Source organism: Aquila chrysaetos, chromosome 6 (genome assembly GCF_900496995.4).
Source record: "Aquila chrysaetos chrysaetos chromosome 6, bAquChr1.4, whole genome shotgun sequence".
In the NCBI taxonomy this organism is placed as follows: Eukaryota; Metazoa; Chordata; class Aves; order Accipitriformes; family Accipitridae; genus Aquila; species Aquila chrysaetos.
Window position 1 is genome coordinate 4,302,437 of NC_044009.1, and position 18,514 is coordinate 4,320,950.

The 18,514-nt window shown below is 50.3% G+C and overlaps 1 protein-coding gene across 8 annotated transcripts in view; it reads right to left on the reverse strand.

The window, feature by feature from the left end:
• Positions 1 to 18,514, reverse strand: part of SAMD11 (sterile alpha motif domain containing 11) — a 124,739-nt gene that overhangs the window by 26,188 nt on the left and 80,037 nt on the right. For all 8 annotated transcript variants that reach the window (XM_030018579.2, XM_030018580.2, XM_041124635.1 and 5 more), the window contains 2 exons: positions 12,550 to 12,642; positions 5,709 to 5,873 (listed from right to left, as the gene is read on the reverse strand). In XM_030018579.2, coding sequence (XP_029874439.2) covers positions 5,709 to 5,873; positions 12,550 to 12,642 — 258 coding nt within the window. The remainder of the gene's footprint in view (positions 1 to 5,708; positions 5,874 to 12,549; positions 12,643 to 18,514) is intronic.

Genomic DNA, 18,514 nt, shown 5'->3' on the forward strand with positions numbered 1-18,514 from the left:
CCCCCCCCCCCCACGCACACACACACCCCCAGCCCCGCCACCCAGGACCCGGGGACGGACGGAGGCACCCACCGCCCGCCCACCCTCCCTCCGCCGCGGGGGTTGCTCCGGGCTCCCCGCCCGCAGCCGCGCACCGCCGCAGCCGCCGGGCGGCACGGCTGCTCCGGGGCCGCTCCCGGCTCCCCGCGGGCGACAGGGCTGCTGCCGTCCCGTCCCGTCCCGTCCCTCCCCGCAGCCCCTCGGGCGACAGCCTGCTCATTTGCTCGTCGTTCCCGTCCTTTCCCCCCCCCCCCCCGCCATCCCCCGTCTCCGCGGTGCGGGCAAGCTGTCAAGCTCCGGGGAGGCGGGGGAAGGCGGCGGGCCCTGCGGTTCCCCTGCCCCGGGCTGCCCCGGGTACTCACACGGCAGAGCGGGCTCTTAGCGGGATCCGCCTCCGCCGCCAAGGGAGTTTGGCAGCGGAGGAAATTGTGCAACTACGGGAGGGGGTGGATTGCTGTTTAATTGCCTTCCTGTTGGAGGGAGGGAGGGAAGGAGGGAGGGAAAAAGGGAGGGAAGGATGGATGGGGGGGGGGGGGGGGGAAGACAAAAAGGAGAGGGAGGCTTTCCCGAGCCACCCGCCTGCCCCCCTCCTCTCCCTGGGCGAGTAGCCCCGGGCCGCGGCTCGCCCGCACACCGGGGGCGGCACCTCCCGGTCCCCCGGGAGAGCGGCGGCGGCCCCGGCACCTGCCCCGGCCCCGCCGTGCCCAGCGGGGAGGGGAGCTGACCCGACCTGCTACCGAGAAGCCAGCCCCGGCCCTAGCACCGGCCGGGAGCAGCCGGCCCCGGCCCGCGGCCATCCGCAGGGCCCCCCCCCCCCCCCCCCAAACCCCGGGGGCCGCAGGGTTGGCCGCGGGCAGCGCTCTGGTTTGGGTGTCCCTCCTGCCAAACCACAGCCCAGCATCTTCCGCTGTCAAGCCTGCTCCGCCCCAGCATCTCCCGCTGCTGCCGAAAGCAGGGGATGGGGGGCCGTTTCCCCGGGTGGCTCCTACCCCCTCGGCCTCCCCCCCCCCCCAACTCACCTGGCCGGGGAGCACCCATCTCTGCTACCAGGTACAGCCTAGCAGCGGGGCCGCAGCACCGCGGAGCGCCAAGGGCTGTTTTCCTAAGCGTGGTGCCCCCCCCCAGCCGGCCACCAGGAGCCCCCCAACCTGGGCAAGGGGTGACAGCTGGCCCTGGCAGGTCCGTACCCACCTAGCGCAGCTCTGCTGCAGGGAAGTAAAGGGCTGGGCCACGGAGCAGATGAGGATGGGGTACAGAATGGGGCCCCTTCCAGCCTGAGGGACGACACTTTCATCAGACCATCGGCTGCAGGTCGGAAAGAAATGCACCCCTCGTTAAACCTGCACTGCCGCATTAGCGTTGCGGAACCCTCTACCTATTACACAGGCGGATTGTGCAATGACAGGTTGTACACAGGTATAGTCTTTCCAGGGTGGGTGTCAGTGTAGACAAGCTGCCCGCGCAAGTGCCGTGCGATGGACAACAGATACGCCACAAGCACACGTTAACGGGGATCACAGCGTACTCCAAGGAAGAGCAGGCGATGCAAGTACAGCTGGCTTGCTATTGCGCTGGCCTTCTCAGGGAACAATGCAGCTGGACAGACCTATGAGAAGGTCTAGTGATACCCATACCAGCTGCACTGACAGAGGCTACTCTCTCACAGTTAAGCATCAGGAGTCCCTTAGTTCCTACACCTATTTGAAAACACCCTATACGCAACTTGCTTATATCCCACAACAAAACCTCTGCTGCCATTCACACGATACATAGGAAACACGCACACACACAGATGCACACTTAAGAGGAAACCTCCTTCCTACACTCACTGTGTACCACTCTGCAAAAAGAAACCAAAACACAGCTGGGGAGAGGAGGAGAGGAAGATTTATCTTAATGAACACACCCCGGTCAGGATCAACTCTCATATTGAGATTTCAATCCGCTCCACATCCAGCAGCATATTAGTCCTCCCCCCACAACTGATCATAAAGCTAGGTTAATATAAGAGTGTTGCATGACCCTGGTAACCATACGCTTTCCATCTCCTTGCCTTCCTTTATACCACCATGCTGGTTTCCTTTGGTTCTGGAAATCCCAGCCATCCATATTCCTATTAGCCCCAAGACATGCCCAGCCCAGCTTGAGCTTCACCAATCGCTTCATCAAATAATTTGATGATGGTCGGGGCTGAAGCCCCATGGTGGGACTGCAAGTGGGAGTGGAAACGCTAATACAGCTGCTATTTTTGCTGGCAGTAAGGAGGACGTTGGTACCTGAACATTTCTAGCTGCATTCACGCGCACACAATCCCCATCCCCACGCCCCCAGCTGCGGGGACAAACATTAAAATGACGTACAATTTTGAAGTGCAAAAGTACGTACAAAATAGCGAAACAACAAACCCCATCAGATCGCACGTAAAAAGCCTAGAGAATTCTGCGAGCCAGGCACCGTGCACCTTCAATGTTTATAAATTAATTATCTGAAAAACCCAGGTCACTCCTTATTGCCACAGTGCCTGTAATTTAGAAGTCTGGCACGCAGCCAATTCCAGAAGCCGCATTGATCCTGAATGACCGCAACAACCCCCCACACGCACACCCTCTCCTCTCCTCTTTCTCTCCCCTCCTTCCCTCCCCTGCGCCCCTACCCCCTCACACAGGCCCCCCCCCCGAGGATCTGTTATTTACAATCCTGCACTCTGACAGTTGGGAAATCAGATTGATTGACAGTGGGACGCTGGCGGATGGAGGTTCCAGGCACGCAGACAGACTGAATTCAGAATGTGGGATGAATGCCACTGGGAGAATGGGGGCGGAGGAGGGGGGTTGAAAAGCAATTAAAAAAAAAAGATTTCTAAATTATTAACATTTTTTAAATTATTAATGTTATTGGTGCCTCCATGTGAGCCCGCAGATAAACTGCGCTTTGTACTGGCACTAATAATTTATAGCCCAACCAGAGCCCTGTGGTGTGGAGACAATCCAAAATACACGAAGTTTTGTCTTGTCAATGTTACACCAGAGAGTCTGTGCAGACTCCTTTTCTCCCCCTGCCCACCCCAAAACCTCAGTGTGACCCCTCACCTAACAAATGCTGATGAGACAATTTAATCATAATCATAAAAAATACGTCAGGCTTTTAATGTAATGAGCTACTTTGCTCATTACATGGGGGGAGAAGGGGGCGATACCAGCTGTTCTGCAGCACACGCTCTGCCTGGATGTACATGTTCCGCATGTCCAGCAGCCATCCGGTGCCCGGGTTAAGTGGTCTATCACGACCGTCTGCTACAATACCGGTACACGTAACACGTTTTTGTGCCGAGTCCATGCTCTGTTGTATTCAACACGGTCTACGCAGACCTGCATGTCATGGTCGAATATTCAGCATTTGCGTGACTGCGTGCGTTACCCTTCTGTGCACGATACACGTTATATGCTGTCCTTTCGCGTACCATGCCTGTGTTCACTGCATGTACGTGTGGAAACTCCAGCCCTACGGTGCGTGGCTTTGACCTGTACCTATGTACCATGCTCGCAGGAGCTCTGCATCTCTGTAAACGTCTGGGACAGCTGAACACCACACCCAGAAGCGTGTGCCCTATTCACGACGGTGTGCCTCAGCACAGGTTTACGCCACGGCTTTGCTGATAAGCAAATCCTTACTCCGCAGCGAAAGGAATCGCCTTCTTGCCCCCAGAGAAGCCAATCAAATCAAACAGAGTGGAAAAGAAGACAGCCTCTTCATTAACCTAACAAGGAGCCCTGGGGATTCACACTCTAGACTGGAGATTCTGCTCCAGCTCTTGCTGGATGCTTCGCCGATGTTGCTCGCGCTCCTCCCCTGGATCACCCAGGCAGGTACGTGTCAGCACCCCACGCCTTGGGTAGAAAGCGGCAGAGGGGCTACGGATTCCTGCGTAACACTGCTTTTCAGTGAGGCTTCAACCCTCCGCTTCCAAGACTGGAACGGCATCACCTCTTCCATCTCCCTGCCTTTGCCCCATCCAGACAGCGGAGTTACTTCCCTCGCTCCCGCATCAGAGGAGCCGGGTACAATGCCCGGCTTCACTCCGGACCAAGCCGAGCCAGCGCCAGCAGGCTTTGCTTGCCTGAGGGAAGGTGAAGTGGGCTGAGGGGCCTTTAGCCTGCGGAGGGATGCTTGTGGCTCCCGCGCTCTGCCAAGCGGTTCCCAGGGCAGAACCTGTAACTGCCTAGTGCCCCCTTTAGGCACAGCGCAGGGTGCTGCAGCCGAGCTGGATACAGCCAGCTTCGTCCACAACCGAGGCAAAACCTAACAAAACCTAACGGCAATCCTTCAATTCACACAGGCCCCATTAGATCCTGGTGCTGCAGGACCCTTACCCGCTCAGGAGACCACTCCAGCCCCAGGACAAGGCAGCAGCAGTGGACAACGGTATCTCTTAATGAGGAAGCTGCTTCAGGACCAGGTTTTAGATTTTCCCCTCCTTGCATTAACATAACTGTACAAGCGCCAGCCTCCCTTTAAAGAGCAGAATGGCAGCATCTTCCCCTGAACGTGGATATCGGTGCAGAAATACTTCTGTGCTGCTAAAGCCTAGAAACAGCAGACAGACAGGTACAGAGGCACAATCTGCAGTGCACACAACAGGCCTTAAATAAAGAAGGACCCGGGGTGGCGGCTCAGCTATCCCTAGTGCCCAGCTCAACCTCAGAAGACCACATCATCCTGGGAAGGTCTGGGGACAATTTTTTAGTGCTGGAAGCTACAGGGTCCTTAAGGCAATGCTCTGAGGAAGCCCTCACCAAGTGAGCATGCACTGGGTATGGAAGAAGTTCTCTCCCTTTCAGCAACCCTTTCCCTCGCTTTTCCACAGCATATCTGGTTTCGGCTAAGTGAAGGACCAGATCAATCCTTAGTGATGTAAACATAATTGCTTTCAATACATGACACCATGGATGAACCTGTTCCACTGACTTCAGCATTTGCCTGCTAAGCTGTCTTCATTGCAACTTAGCTTCATCTGCATATTTTAATTGTCCGTAAAATCATAAGACATTTAATTCTCATTAAGGTGAAAGGTCTTTAACACCAATTTATGCTATGTCTGTGTGTAGCAACTATTGCAGAAACTTTCTAAACCTAGCACTATCAATGCTTAAGTAAATCCTGCAACAACGTCTTGCTGTTTCAGATCCCATCACTAAATGGCAGGAGCATCTGGCACTGCCTACATCTCACAACCCCCCTGCATTATGCCAGCACTCGCTTCCCTTGCTCCACACTATGACCCGAGACACATACCACAGATTCTGAATTTTCAGATTGACATGAGCTCTTGAAACAAAGGAAGGAAAGGACCCCCCCCCCCACCGCCATTGCAAAACACACAGTAGTGATGTTGCAGCTAATCTATTCCGGTAAACAAATGCGTAGCCCCCACAGATAGCTACAGAAGGTATTAGCATTTATAAACGGCTGAGGGTAGATGCCCCCACAGAGATGGTGGGAGAAACGGTCTGTAGGATACTCTTTAGCACCACCTGTATCCCTTGCACGATGAACAGGCAACATTGCAGCCCATAAATCCTCCTCAAGTGCACACGGGGGTTAGGGACATATTACGAGACTTTTACCAAATGGCAAAGCGAGTCCCTTCTCCTGTTTGTAAGAGCCTGTACCTCCATGGCTGGGCACTGCCATGCTGTTGGCCAGCTGGTAGAGACGTTGTTGCTGCTGCTCTTCAAACGTGCCGTGTTCATTCAGTGCTGACATCATGCGTCTATAGTGCTCCTCTGGGGTCATCTGAGTCACCGAGTCCTCAAGCAGAGGCGTGTGGGAGTTTTCTGAAGAGCAGAAAGATTTGGTCTTTTTTCCAGAAAGAAAGACAGTGCAAAATCACATAAGTATAGGGAGAGTGCAAAAGAAAGAGAAAGGGAGGTAGAGGGATATTACCACAATTTTGCACAACTCTCTAGTATACCCACTGAACTTGATGTACCAAGCTGCCAAATGCAGCCGCCCTTCTGCTCCAAGATGTACCATTATATCTGGTCAAGACGCACCTACAACCTGCTAAACCTCCAAACACGGGCACACTTATATACAGGAAAGTCTACAGCTCCAATTGCCACAGCACCCAAAAAACTCATTAACAACTTTTTGTTTTTTTCCCCCCTAAAGCAACAAGCGTTGCATTATAATAACACAAAATTACCAACGAGCTCTCTACCCCAAGGTAGCAAAGAGGACAGGCAGGATGAAAAGAGTTCACCGAGTTCTCACCCTTTCATCTTAGGGGACGCGAGTTCTTTTTTTCAACTAATACCTGATCCGACACGCACCTCTTTCCCCCGCCTTTCTGAACACCCACAAGGACACAAAACACGAGAGATGTTCAAGCGCCCAGCGTAGGTGATGCTGACAACCGCACGACAGACAATGATGACAGTCCACCTGCCCAGCTCTTGGAGGGAAGTCACAAAAGCAGGTTGTTTCAGATCTGTACATATGGCTAAGCACCCCGAGGCCATTAAAATTACGCCCAACGTGCCTACCTCTCCATCTTCCCAGAACGACTGCACAGCCCAAGAGGGAGACGCTTTGAGGAAGGCCCTGCCTGCTCCCTGGGCAGTAGGGAACCCAGTCTAACAATCAGGGAGATAAAACCACAGAGGCTTTGTGTTTACTGTAAGCACAACTCGAGAGAGTAATTAACTTCTCTGCCTTGGCGGTGGCTGCTCTAACACTATTTTATCTCGGATCTTCCCCACAGGCAAAACCTTTTCATTACTCGGAGAGGAACTCCCAGTAACAATCTAAACAGGGAGAAGGGAAGGGAGGGAGCGGGAAGGGCTCCCCCCATGCTGCAGTCACAAGACCACCGCTGCGTTCAGTGAATGACAAGACCACCCTACCGTGTGCCCCAGATTCGTGCTCCTTCATCCACCTCATTTTGCAGAGTCCCTCAGGGCTCGTGGCAGGTGACTCTGCTGCCAGACTGGCTCCAAATTCGAGGTGGTGGCTCTGAGCACAGGCCGCTTACTTTACACCAGCATCAGCACTGTGACAAATACGCCGGCACCGGACATCTTGCTGGGAAAAGAGCTGTGCATCTCTCTCGGGTGAGAAAAGGCCCCCAAGACAACTGTCAGAAAAGACAGCCTGTGGCAAGCAAATACAGTCCAAGAGACAAGAGGCCCTGTAAAACGTGGCCCTGCCACAGTAGCTTAGGGACTGGTTCACTTCTGCCTTGGCCAGAATAAGAGGCCACTAGCGGCAAGTGCTGCCTGCCACTAAACTCGTTACACAACCAAGCATACAGGGGCTCAGATTTTGGAGATTTTGGTGGCACGTCGTAATGAAGCCACCTCCTCCCCAAAACGTAGGAAGGGCTAATGATAATAATAAAGCCTGAGCTGCACAAAGTTTCAATAAAAAAGGGTTGCATCACCGGCTCCCGAGGCAGTCTTCCTCTGCAAAGGGGAAATGACTTGAGGTCAGCCGTCCAGCTCGGCAAGGATTCTCAATCAGCATAGCAATTTGTGGCCATATCTGCAACCACTGATCTCTACCCCAGTGACATGTATCTGCATCTCCGGGACCACAGGCTTCCTGTGTAAATCACAGGTTCATGGCCTGCTTCAAGCTAGCTAGTACCAGGAGCTGGGTCCCCACCCTGTACTGCGTGCATCTCACTTAGAAACCAGACCTGAAAGAGGGAGGCTGCACAAGATGACAACCATGCCATGCCTGCTCCCTCCCACTCCCTGCCGCAGGTAGCCAAGCCCGCAAGACGCCAGTGGAAGGAGCAGGGGGCTGGGGGACAGAATTCCCTTCCACGTCCCCTTCCCGACGAGTCGCTCCGCAGGCCAGCTTCTCACATCCTCCTCCGCTCTCTTGCCGCTCCTGCCACCTCCCCCAGGAACGCAGAAGTGCACCAACTGTTTCAGTTCCCTTCTGATGCTCTTAACCAAAGGTCTAAGGAGCAAAGCCGCATGCCACAGACCCGATTTAGAAAAACACCGATTTTTTTTTTTTTTTTTTTCCCCCACAGCTGTGTCATTAGAGAAGGAAGGGGGGGGAATAGGGGAGGGGATTTAATAACACTTAATTACCATAAACTCTATCCGATCAGCCGCAGAGCAGATTTCAGGTGCAAGGAGGGGAGGGAGAATGGGGGTGGCAAGGGGAAGCTAAGAGGAAGGAGGAGTCCAGGGAAAGGCTGGATTTCCACACTTAAAACTTGGAAGATTTCACATGACTCAGCCAGCGATAATTCCAGCTTTGCTGAAGCTTTGCTGTCTGCTTTTGTCATTACCAGGGGGTAATGCAGGAGACTGATCTCGCCAAATCTCTTCCAGCCGCCAGGTGTGAAATGGACCCTGGCACGGTCACTGGGAAGGCACAGCCGAGGCGAGCATCTGTTGGGCCTTCATGCTCTCCGGTACGCCTCCCTGTTTGCCAAGCCAAGGGGAGCCCGTCTCTCCCACCCTACGCCAACACTGCAGGGTCCCGATGGTAGGAGCCACAGGGAATCCAGGCTGTCGGAAGATGCAGGTTTTCTGTCCAGCCTGAAGGATGCGTCATTGCTGCACAACCTTTCCACCCAGCTTTTATAAGGCTTGTCCTCCCCAAGCAATCCCAGACAAGACAGGAGCACCCAGCCTGGCCGTCTTCTCTCCTTTGCTACAACAAACCCACGACAGGCCGAGGCTCCCTTTACTGAACCACAGTAAAAGCTGAAGGAGCCTGTTGCAAAAGCATCTCACCCCAGGTTCAAAGCCGGGTCTTAGTAGCTTTAGGGTCTTTGCTGCCTGAGCCGTCGCTTGCCAGGGCAGAGAGGATCCGTGCCCACTCCTACCATATTCAGCAGTACGGGTTTGGGGGGCAGAGAAGTTATTAGCAAGAATGGGGCCAAATATTGTTTCTTCATTTGGCCTAACTGGACCGCTGCCAAACCAATCAACATATGGATATTTCCCCCCCACGAAGAGGAACAAATTGACAAAGGCTAGATCTGAATTGCTTAGCTGTAGTCCAGCTCCGGTTCTGGTCTACTTCGTTAACCAAAGATGCAGTAGGATTTTGTTTTGTTTTAAATGACCTACAATAGCAAAGAAAAAAGAATGGCAGAAGGAGCAGGGTATGAGCTCATCAGCCCGCCCCAGGGGGTGAGTGCAATATTGTTCCCTACGTGTGTTTTCCAGCACTTGGTCCAGTCTAGTTTCAAATCTTCCCAAATGATGAGGCTTCTACCAGATTTATTTTTCAGCAGTTCAAACAGGAACCAAAATACTCTTACTGATTTTCTCTTTTTGCAACCATTCAGTTTTATTTCATATCTCAAGGTATCGGAGAAGCAGATCTCCAGACACGCCGTTGCCGCAGGAGCGAGGGTTTTACTTGGGGAATTGTCTCCCGGGGAGAAAGCTTCCTCCGTGACCTGCCAGCACAACCCTCGCTCCAAGCCTCTGATATGCTCGCATTTCCATATTAGACGCGAGAACGTTCTGCTCTGTTTGACAGCAGTGCTGGCGCGGCCCTGTTTCCACTGAGATAGGGCTCTCTTTTGATCTCCGGTGTGAACACTGCGAGCATTGGGGAGGGGGGAAGGGAAGGTTACTGCTTCCCCGCTGGAAGGGTTTCCAGCCCTACAGGTGTTTTTTCACTCAGTCAGAGAGAAGGAGTGATTTACTTGGCTGCCTCTGTTCTCCTTGCCTTGTCAGGCACGGCCACAGCAGCACGAGATGTGCCGCGGGCACGGGGTCACTTCTCCTCTTCAAAAGCCTGGTTCAGAGACAATGCAGCTGTGCCCTGAGCAAGAGCTGCATGCAGGGCCAGCGTGCAACGGAGAGGGGGACGGTGCCCACCTTGAGCTGTGCACCACCACCACAGGAGAGCGCAAAAGGCGGGGGACCAGCACCCGCACAAGGCACACCGCTGGGCCGGAGAAAAAGGAAGGGTGCGTCCCGGGGAGACGCCGCAGACCTGGCTCCTACCCGAGGACAGCGTGGGGCTGCACAGGCTACAAAACTCCGATTGGTCCTTGTTTTCCTTCCAACTCCTAAATCACAAACTGCACGCACAGCATCTGGGTCCCAGCCAAGCTTGGGGCTCTAGCACAATCTCACACTTTACAGCACTACTCTACAGCAGCAGTTCCCAAATTCCAGGTAACTAGCCACTAGGGTCCACTGTGCTTGAAAATGGCTTGTCACACAATGCAGATCCTTCTGTTTCCAACCAGTTCCTTAGTACAGAAGCTGGGAACACAGGGATCATTTCTCTCCCAGCCCTCCGTGGTACCCACGCCACCGGAGCGCTGCCTGACCGCCAGCAGGATGGGAAGTCTCCTGGGAGTTCTCAGCTGCAAGGTGCTCTCACTGTTTGTGGCTTAAGACACAGAAACACTGGCTATAGCCCCTACTTTGACCCCCTTTTCATAGATAAAGGCCCCAAAAGCACCAAAGTCTCTGCCCCTATTCAGCCCCTCGCTATTCTGATGGTAAGCACAGCCTAGGCTTAAAACGCTTGCCACCATGTTGGAGAGAACAGGGGTTCCCCAATGATCTAATATAATAAATATCAGGTAACATGGGAGATTAGTAAAAGGCCCAGCTCAGAATTTCCATTCTGTCGCACACTCTTTTAAAGGGCAGGGAAGGCTTTCTGAGAAAAAAGTGGGAGTGGAAAATGAAAGTTTGCTTTTATTCAGGGCTTCCTAGGAAGCCCTCTCTTAACGAGCTGGGGGAATTCCCGAGTCATTCAGAGTTAAGGAGCAGTATTTAGACCCCGAGCGCGTACTGCAAAGCCAAGGGCTGCTTATCTGCCTCACGCTGCACTCAACCCACTCAACTAAACAAAAATGGTGGGAAGGCCAGAGGAAAGAAACAGAACAGGATCGTTTGACCCTGCTGCTCCCATGGCAAAAACATCAATTTGTGCAAGTTCAGCCACTTTATTAGGGTGAATCCAAATGCAATAGTTTGGTTACAGATGGCTTGATTAAAGTTTAGCCCATTCTCAGCCAGGCCACATAGGTTGCTGCTACCTGGATTCAGTTCCTAAGCATGCACCGTCTTGGAATTACAAAGGATAAAGACTCAGCAGAAACAGCAAAGATGACAGTAGGCGTATCAAGTGTGTTACAGGAGTCTCATGCCCCTATATAACAAACGCATTTCAGAATCTATAGAAGCATCCTGCTGGAACTTACCTGCGCACATCTACTAGAAGCATTTCAAGGATAACAGGAATAGGGCAGATGAAAAAAAAATCAAAGAAAACAGGTAAAGAGTAGCAGTATATAGGGTTCCTCTTTATACCTTTCAGAAAAGCCCAGTAAAAAGCTAAAGCACTTCGACTTGTATTAAAGAGTTAACAGGCAGGAGAGGGTTACACGAAAGAAAAGATTTAGTATGTTCTTGGGTAGTGTTAGCAATATTATATATTAAGCGACACTAGCATTCAACATCCTCTCAGTATGCTGCCTTTCAGATCATAATTTGGGGACAAGGAGTCAAGAAGAGACAATATACAGGAACATTACGTGAAATTAGGATGCAGTACAGGTCCCTACAATATATCTTTATATAGCATAATATAAGGTATGTAGTTTAAGAAGGCTTCAGGACAAACTGCTGCAAAAAGTCCCCTTTTGAGATTCCCTGAATTGGTTATTGAGAATATACACCTTGGAGAGTCTCAGCTGCTGGACTCCAAACCCATGAAACAGGACCTAGCTTCAGACAGCTAGTCTGCTTTTATTTTTTTATTTTTTTTTAGTGGCCAAAGACTGCAGTTAGGCACAGTGATCAAGATGGGTATTACTGACAGCTAATTAGTTTGAACTTAACAACAAAGCCTTTAAGTGAACGGCCTGCAAAACCTCATTTAAGCAACCTTGAGACAAACTCATTAACTGCAGGCTCCATTACCCATTCCACTTTGCCAGTCATAAAGAAAGTTTAAAAATCATGTTTATAGGAAAGAACCTTAAGACAAATCAGGAGATGAAAAAAAAAAAATCCCTATAAAGAGAAACCTTCTGCAGATTCCATCTCTATAGGAACAGTGCCATAAATGCATAAGAAAGAACTAGGCAGCCCTCTTCTCCCTGCTAGGCTCCTTTTTTTTCCCTTTAAAGGAACAGATGCCAGCATGATAAGCCTGTGTGTATCTTTTATATTAAACATGTAATCAAGACATTCTGCCTGAAAAGTAGAAACACCCCTAAAATCCACCTCAAAAGCTGCAGCTTGCCTTTTTTAATCATAAAGCAATTATTCTAATTAAGAGGCAATCCCCTTCTCACACTGCAAGCTTCCCTCCGATTAGATAAAGAAAGCACGGTGCACTGGTAGCCTCCTTCATGCACCCTCAGTGCCGGATACTTAACAGCTCCCACACCACAGCCTCTTGCAACCCTCCCTTCCCTCCCTCCTTAATTTCAATTAAGTTCCACTCTTAAGAAAGGAGAAGAAAGGGGAAGGGGATGGGGGAGGGAGAAGCAGCACTTACCCTTTGGGGACTCACTTCTGGCTTTCTTGCTTTCTAAAGGACACTCACTGCTGCTGTTGGGAGAACATACTCTTCTCTTGCCTAAAATTTCATCTAGAAGAGAGATGAGAAACCTGAGTATCAGATAAGGTTGTACTTTCCTCTTTGCAGAAGCAACCAGAGAGACTTTGGTATTTTGCTTCTCTCTCACACACACACAGACACACACACGCACACATATATTACAAGCAGAGGAAAAAAAATGAAAGTAAGAAAAATCATCATCTTGAGAGCCTTGATCTGCTTTCCTAATCACGCAGTCCAAAAGCACATAATGACTATTCACACACTGATCAATGCAACGTTTTAAAGCTATAAATTCTGAATCCAGTTGATTTCCTTACTGAGTTTCATCATTTGTTCTGTTGCCTTTTGTCCCCCTGGTGTTTCCACTCCTTTCATGCCCTGATGCAAAGCAACTGGGGGAGAGAAAAGGGGAGGAAAAAAACAACACACACACAAAAAAAAAGCACAACAGATCTCTGAATCTTCCTACCACAGTATCTCTCTCTCTCTCTCTCTCAATCTCTCTCTTCCCCCCCCCCTCCCCCCCCCCCTCCTCCTTCAAAACCTCAAGGTCCTTAGCAATCTTCCCCCTCTAGATTGTACGGAAACACTCAAGCCTTTTGCATTACTGCAGCCCTACAAACCAACACAAAATATCTAATATACAATTACAGCGTCCCCGAACAGATTTAAAATCAATATCCTCCCATAATAATGCTGGGGAAACTGAAAGCATGATGTTGCATATGGGCAGGAAGGAAGAGACTGTTTGTCACTGCAAGCATCAAATTCTCATCTATCAAGGGCTTGTTAAAGATGCAGCATCTTAAAAGAAAAAAAAAAAAAATCTCACAAACAAGCACCATATTTGAGTGAGTATACGTTGCATCTGCCTGTGAATCAACATGCATGCAAAGCTTCTGCAATTTGCCCAAAGTGTGTTGGTTAAGAAAGGTTACAAAGCCCCTTGGTGCTATTTATAAGAACAACAAAATTATTTATGTTCCAGGGGACATTTTAAGCCAAGCGACTGTCCCTCATACTCAGAATCACTCCACGTTACTTTGAATTCAGCTAAGCGAGCCCAGGTTCCTGCCTTGGCATTGTATTTATCAAGAGATCCAGAGCACAGATCTGTGGCTGCCACAGGCTGAGCAGTGCCGAGAGCAGACAGTTAACGTGCCGAGGGCAGAGCCTGCCAGGCAATGCCTTTATCCAAAGAGCAATTCTGGAACTCTGCAAAGTTACAAGTGGCATTTCAAGGTTTTAAAGAGCACAAGCTGCCTCCGATCTTATCTTGCCATGACCCTGTCACCCAGGCTGTTAACAAAACTGGCACTCGGAGACAACTGCAGAGGCTTGCAACCATCCATAACCAAAAGCAAAGTAAATACAATGAAACAGTGGCAATTGGAAAGCAGATGGGAAAGGATAGAGTCAGCCAGTGACGGCAGTGCTTCAGTTTTCTCAGCACTTGATATCCCAGGTGTTGAATCAGCCCTTCAATATAATTTGAATTTTATCAATCCTCCTGCCTCAGTTTACCCTTTAAGTAACTTCTCCAAAACCACAGACAGTATTAGCTTGCCAAGCCACCATTGAAGCTAGGAAGTACCTGGCCACACAGCACAAATAGAGTCACAAGCTCCCTCCCCACGGAACGCTTCATTCTTCATGTTGATTTTCCTGGAAATGTTAGTCTGATGCTGCAAACCCTCAGCGCTGGAGGCCAAGATCATATATCCTCCTCAGAAGTGTTCTCATCCGGGATTTGTGGCTTTGAAACAACAAAAGTCCCGTCGCTCTGCTCTCCCCTCCCAGCCTGGACAGGAGGCAGCAAAACCCAACAGGGCTTGTTCTTATGTACTTCAGGCAGAAGAGACTCCATGGAAGAACTGGTGACAGAAGCACCAGTTACATGCGACAGCAGTTAGAATATGAGCAGTAAAGATTCCTTCATTTCACAACTCTGCCAAGGCACCTCATTACCCTCCCATCACTCTTTCTCTCTTGCTATTCCACTCCCACCCCCGTGCGCCCATCTGCCAGCAGACATTCGCTCTGACTAGCGCCATGCCCTGCTATTCCCAGACACGTCAGCAGGACAGGTTGCAAGTCCCATCTCCCTCCCAACCAGCTGCACTTGTGCAGGGGAAGACCGAGATCGTGCAGTAACTCTGAAGCAGCACCAAATCCACCAGACCCAGGCCCCACCGGTCTCCAAAACTGCCCACCCACTTCTCGGCACACACGCAAGCGAGCTGGCAGCTGCGTGAACAGTCGGGCGTAACAGTCTGCCGTCGGCGGCATGCCACAGGGAAAGGTCCCGGATATCTTGCAGTCGAGATTTGAACTTGGCCCTCCAGAGAGATCCCACATGAATGTATTAATCTCTAGGATGATCTGCAGCATTTTCCTTCCAGCATCTCAGGTTCACGTTGTACCAAAGCACCAAATCCCACACACTGAGTTTGTATTTAGGTTGCCCCCCAGCAGTTTTTATGGCAGTCAGTTAGATCACAGAATGAAAATTTTCCTCTTTTTTTTTTTTTTTTTTTTTTTTTTTTTTTTTTTTTTCCCCTCCTTCTTCATTTAAGGCAAAGTCCTGGGATGTGTCAGAGACTGCCTCGGTCCCCAGAAGTATGGGAACTAAATCAACAAAGATATACAGTTAGCAAGGAAAAAGGAATAATTATCATCAGTAGCCAGTATGGAGGCACAAAGATCTAACAATCTGCCCCAAATTTACTGAGTCAGCAGCAGAGCACAAGACTGAACCGCAACCTTTCGAATTCCAGCCCAGTGTTATAAGAAGTCATACCCCTCTCTTAGCTTGCTTAGCTGCAAAGCAGGGAAGAGGCAGGTCACGTTTTCATTAGTTAGTTAGTAAACTCACAGATTCTGGGGTACAACCTAAACAACAATGTATTTGTATTACAACACCAATTCTCTCCTCTCTACAACTTCAACCATACACACAGCTTTGTCATACCACTTACACCTGCTAAACATGCGCCCTTTTACAGGACCCTATACTCTAAAGTCATCCCTTTATGTCCCCATGCCATTCATCCAAACATTCTTTGCACTCGCACACACAGAGCCAGGACAGTGGTTGAAGGCAACGGGATGGGAGCATCCACAGTCCATCTCCCCCTGACTGCAGCAGCAGCAGCAAAACCAAATATGTTTTGCAAATGAGTTGGCAGTGTAGCTTCTGGATGTCTTACCACCCTCACAAAGACACGTTGTGCATTTAAACTACATTGCTACTGATTGACCAAAAAGCCAAATGATAGCTGTTTGCTCAGCCCATGCACCTGCAGAAGACAACACTCCACCTTAGACAGAGGATGGGCAGGGATGGTTGTGGGGGGCTTTTTTTTTTTCTTGGTTTTTTTTTTTTGTTCCCCAAATCCCTGTTTTTGCCTCCTCTTTCCTGCCGTCTACAAAGCATTTCAGTTGAAAGCAGCCAAATCAGGGCAGTTTTTTAATATTAAAGCTGAAAATGAAAGACATTATCAGTAGAACCTTAATGTTCTGAAGATAGGCCAGGCAATAATACAAGTCAGGAGTGCTAGAGGAAGCCCCAAGCATACTGATCACTTAGTGCCAGCAGCGCAACACAGCCCTGACCACACAACCCCCACCCCCCCAGGTCTCCCATCCAGGTCCCCAGATCCTGCATTACATTCAAGGCTCCTGCTAGTCTGACAAGGCAGCGCAGAAAGTGATCCAGAGAGGTTTTTGGAAACAAAGTCAAATATTTTCCCCAAAGATCTAGAAATCAAAGTGGTTTTTTCTCCCCCTTTCATGGGAGGACGAAGTCCAGCACTCACCTGCCGCATTTCTACAGTGAAACATGAATAGACAGGCCAGGAAAGTAGGTCAGCTGGAGGAGGACAGCACTTCTGCCTCCATACAGAAGTATCACCCGATGACTTTGCAACCATAAAGAGAAAGGATGTGGGTGCGATACCATAAAACAAGCTTGTGTAGAAGCCTGGGCAATGGCTCACAGCCCTCTTTGGACCTGAGACACACTGATTAGAGGCCATGGGTGTAAATGTCACCTGGAAGTAACAGTGCTTTGCACCCCTGCACTGCCTCTAATCCTCACCCTCCCAGCACCCAGCAGAGCTGGGTGACTTAACAGTCATGTTCACCAACATGTCTAACAATCCCAAGCCTCATTATCAGCTTTGAAGAGAGGACTTGAGAGCCTAAGTCAGCTGGAAAGATTAGAAAAACCTATCTCTAGGCTTCCCCAAAGAGGGAGGGACTTTACCTCCACTCTTTACAAGGGAATCTGCAGCAGAGAAGTTGCACCAAGGACACACGCGCATCAACGGCGCGGTGAGAACCGAGCCCGTGTCCCAGTGACTAAGCACAGGGTTTGACCTGGAGAAGGGAAATGAACAATCATGAGGTAGTCACAAAATTTTTGCCCTCCCAGTGTTGTTAAATGGGTGGACTAGAGAGAGACTCCCAATTATGGCTGAGGACCGCACCAAGTTTTTCTGCGCCGTGTTATGCTACAGAACAAGGGGAAGAGATCAAGACCTATCTCACGCTCCCTATCCATATCATTGGGTTTGCTCTGAAAGCTTCTTGGACCCAGAAGTCCTGAGTAAACAAAGAACTGAGCCAACTTACATGGGAAATCACCCAGGCTCAGATAGCCAACATCTAACGAGAAGAGAGTCTTTTTTCACCTCCTTTCACATTATTTTAAGAGGAGGAAAACAGGAGGAAAACATGCTCCCTTGCTCTTAACTCCGCCATCAAACTTAAACCCTGGAGATGACAATTCCCACTGACCAGTCTGAAATGTCTTGGCAGCATCTCAGTTTATTCAGCTCTCCCCTTTCCTTTGGCACAAACAGGCTACCACCAGAGGAGCTGCTCTGCTCAAACAACTCTGGTGCTCCAGCCCTGCTGCTCAGTCTGTTCCTGTGCCGAATGTGACAGGTTTGCAGGGACCCTGGAGACTTACTTCCCCAGCGATGGGCTTGTGCCTTTGTAAGAAGCTGCACCAGCTTGCCGAGTCCCAGCAGGCCCAGAGCTGCTCTCAACAAAGGCTGGCGGACGAGGGGCCACGCAGTAGGCTGCACGCAGCAGCGTGGAATCTGGCTGCACATCGGCCCCATCCCTTGCCAGCAGGAATCAATGGAACAAAGGGAGAGTGAAGCACAAGGTCATGGGAATAACGGGCCATAATTTCACTGAGGGCAACAAGAATGGAAAAAAAAAATTATTGGGGAAGCTGGGGGAAGGGAAGCAGTGGGTTTCTGGGACTTGGGATCCTAGAACAATACAAGTGCATGCCAGCTCTTGGGGCAGAGTTAGTTCTAGCAAGGAAGGGGGAAATATTGCTGGATCTCCGCAAAGGGGATGTTGAACCAGCTGCAAAATAAAAGCGGCATCCTACTCCCAGCAGGTCAACTTAATGGCTTTAGGGACATGTCAGGCACCAGGCTTCAAACCTCAGCTATTGCACTGGGTTATCTCGTTGTTGCTTTATGTCTCCACATCTATATCTATTTGTTGATTGTCATTTAGATTCAGACCGCAAGCTCTCCAGGGCAGGAAGCATCCTCTCGCTAGCTGCTGCACCAATCTTAGCAGTACAAATAGTACAAGCAGCAGAGCAAGCTGGACACTCCAGGCTCAGGACCGTCCCTAGCGTAGAAGAAGGTATCTCCAAACGTTCCCTAAGCACCACGCTTCAAGTTCCCTGTAACAAGAGGCTCTTGGAAACAGGAAGAAAAACAGGTAACAAAGAGGAGGGAGGAATGGGACAGCCTAATAGTCTCTTACTACAAAGCAAGGAGGATGCGCTATCAAGTAACCAAAGGCTTTTCTCTTTCCCGCTCACTTTGAGAGACTTAACTTTGGCAGACTGGTCGTGCAGTCACTC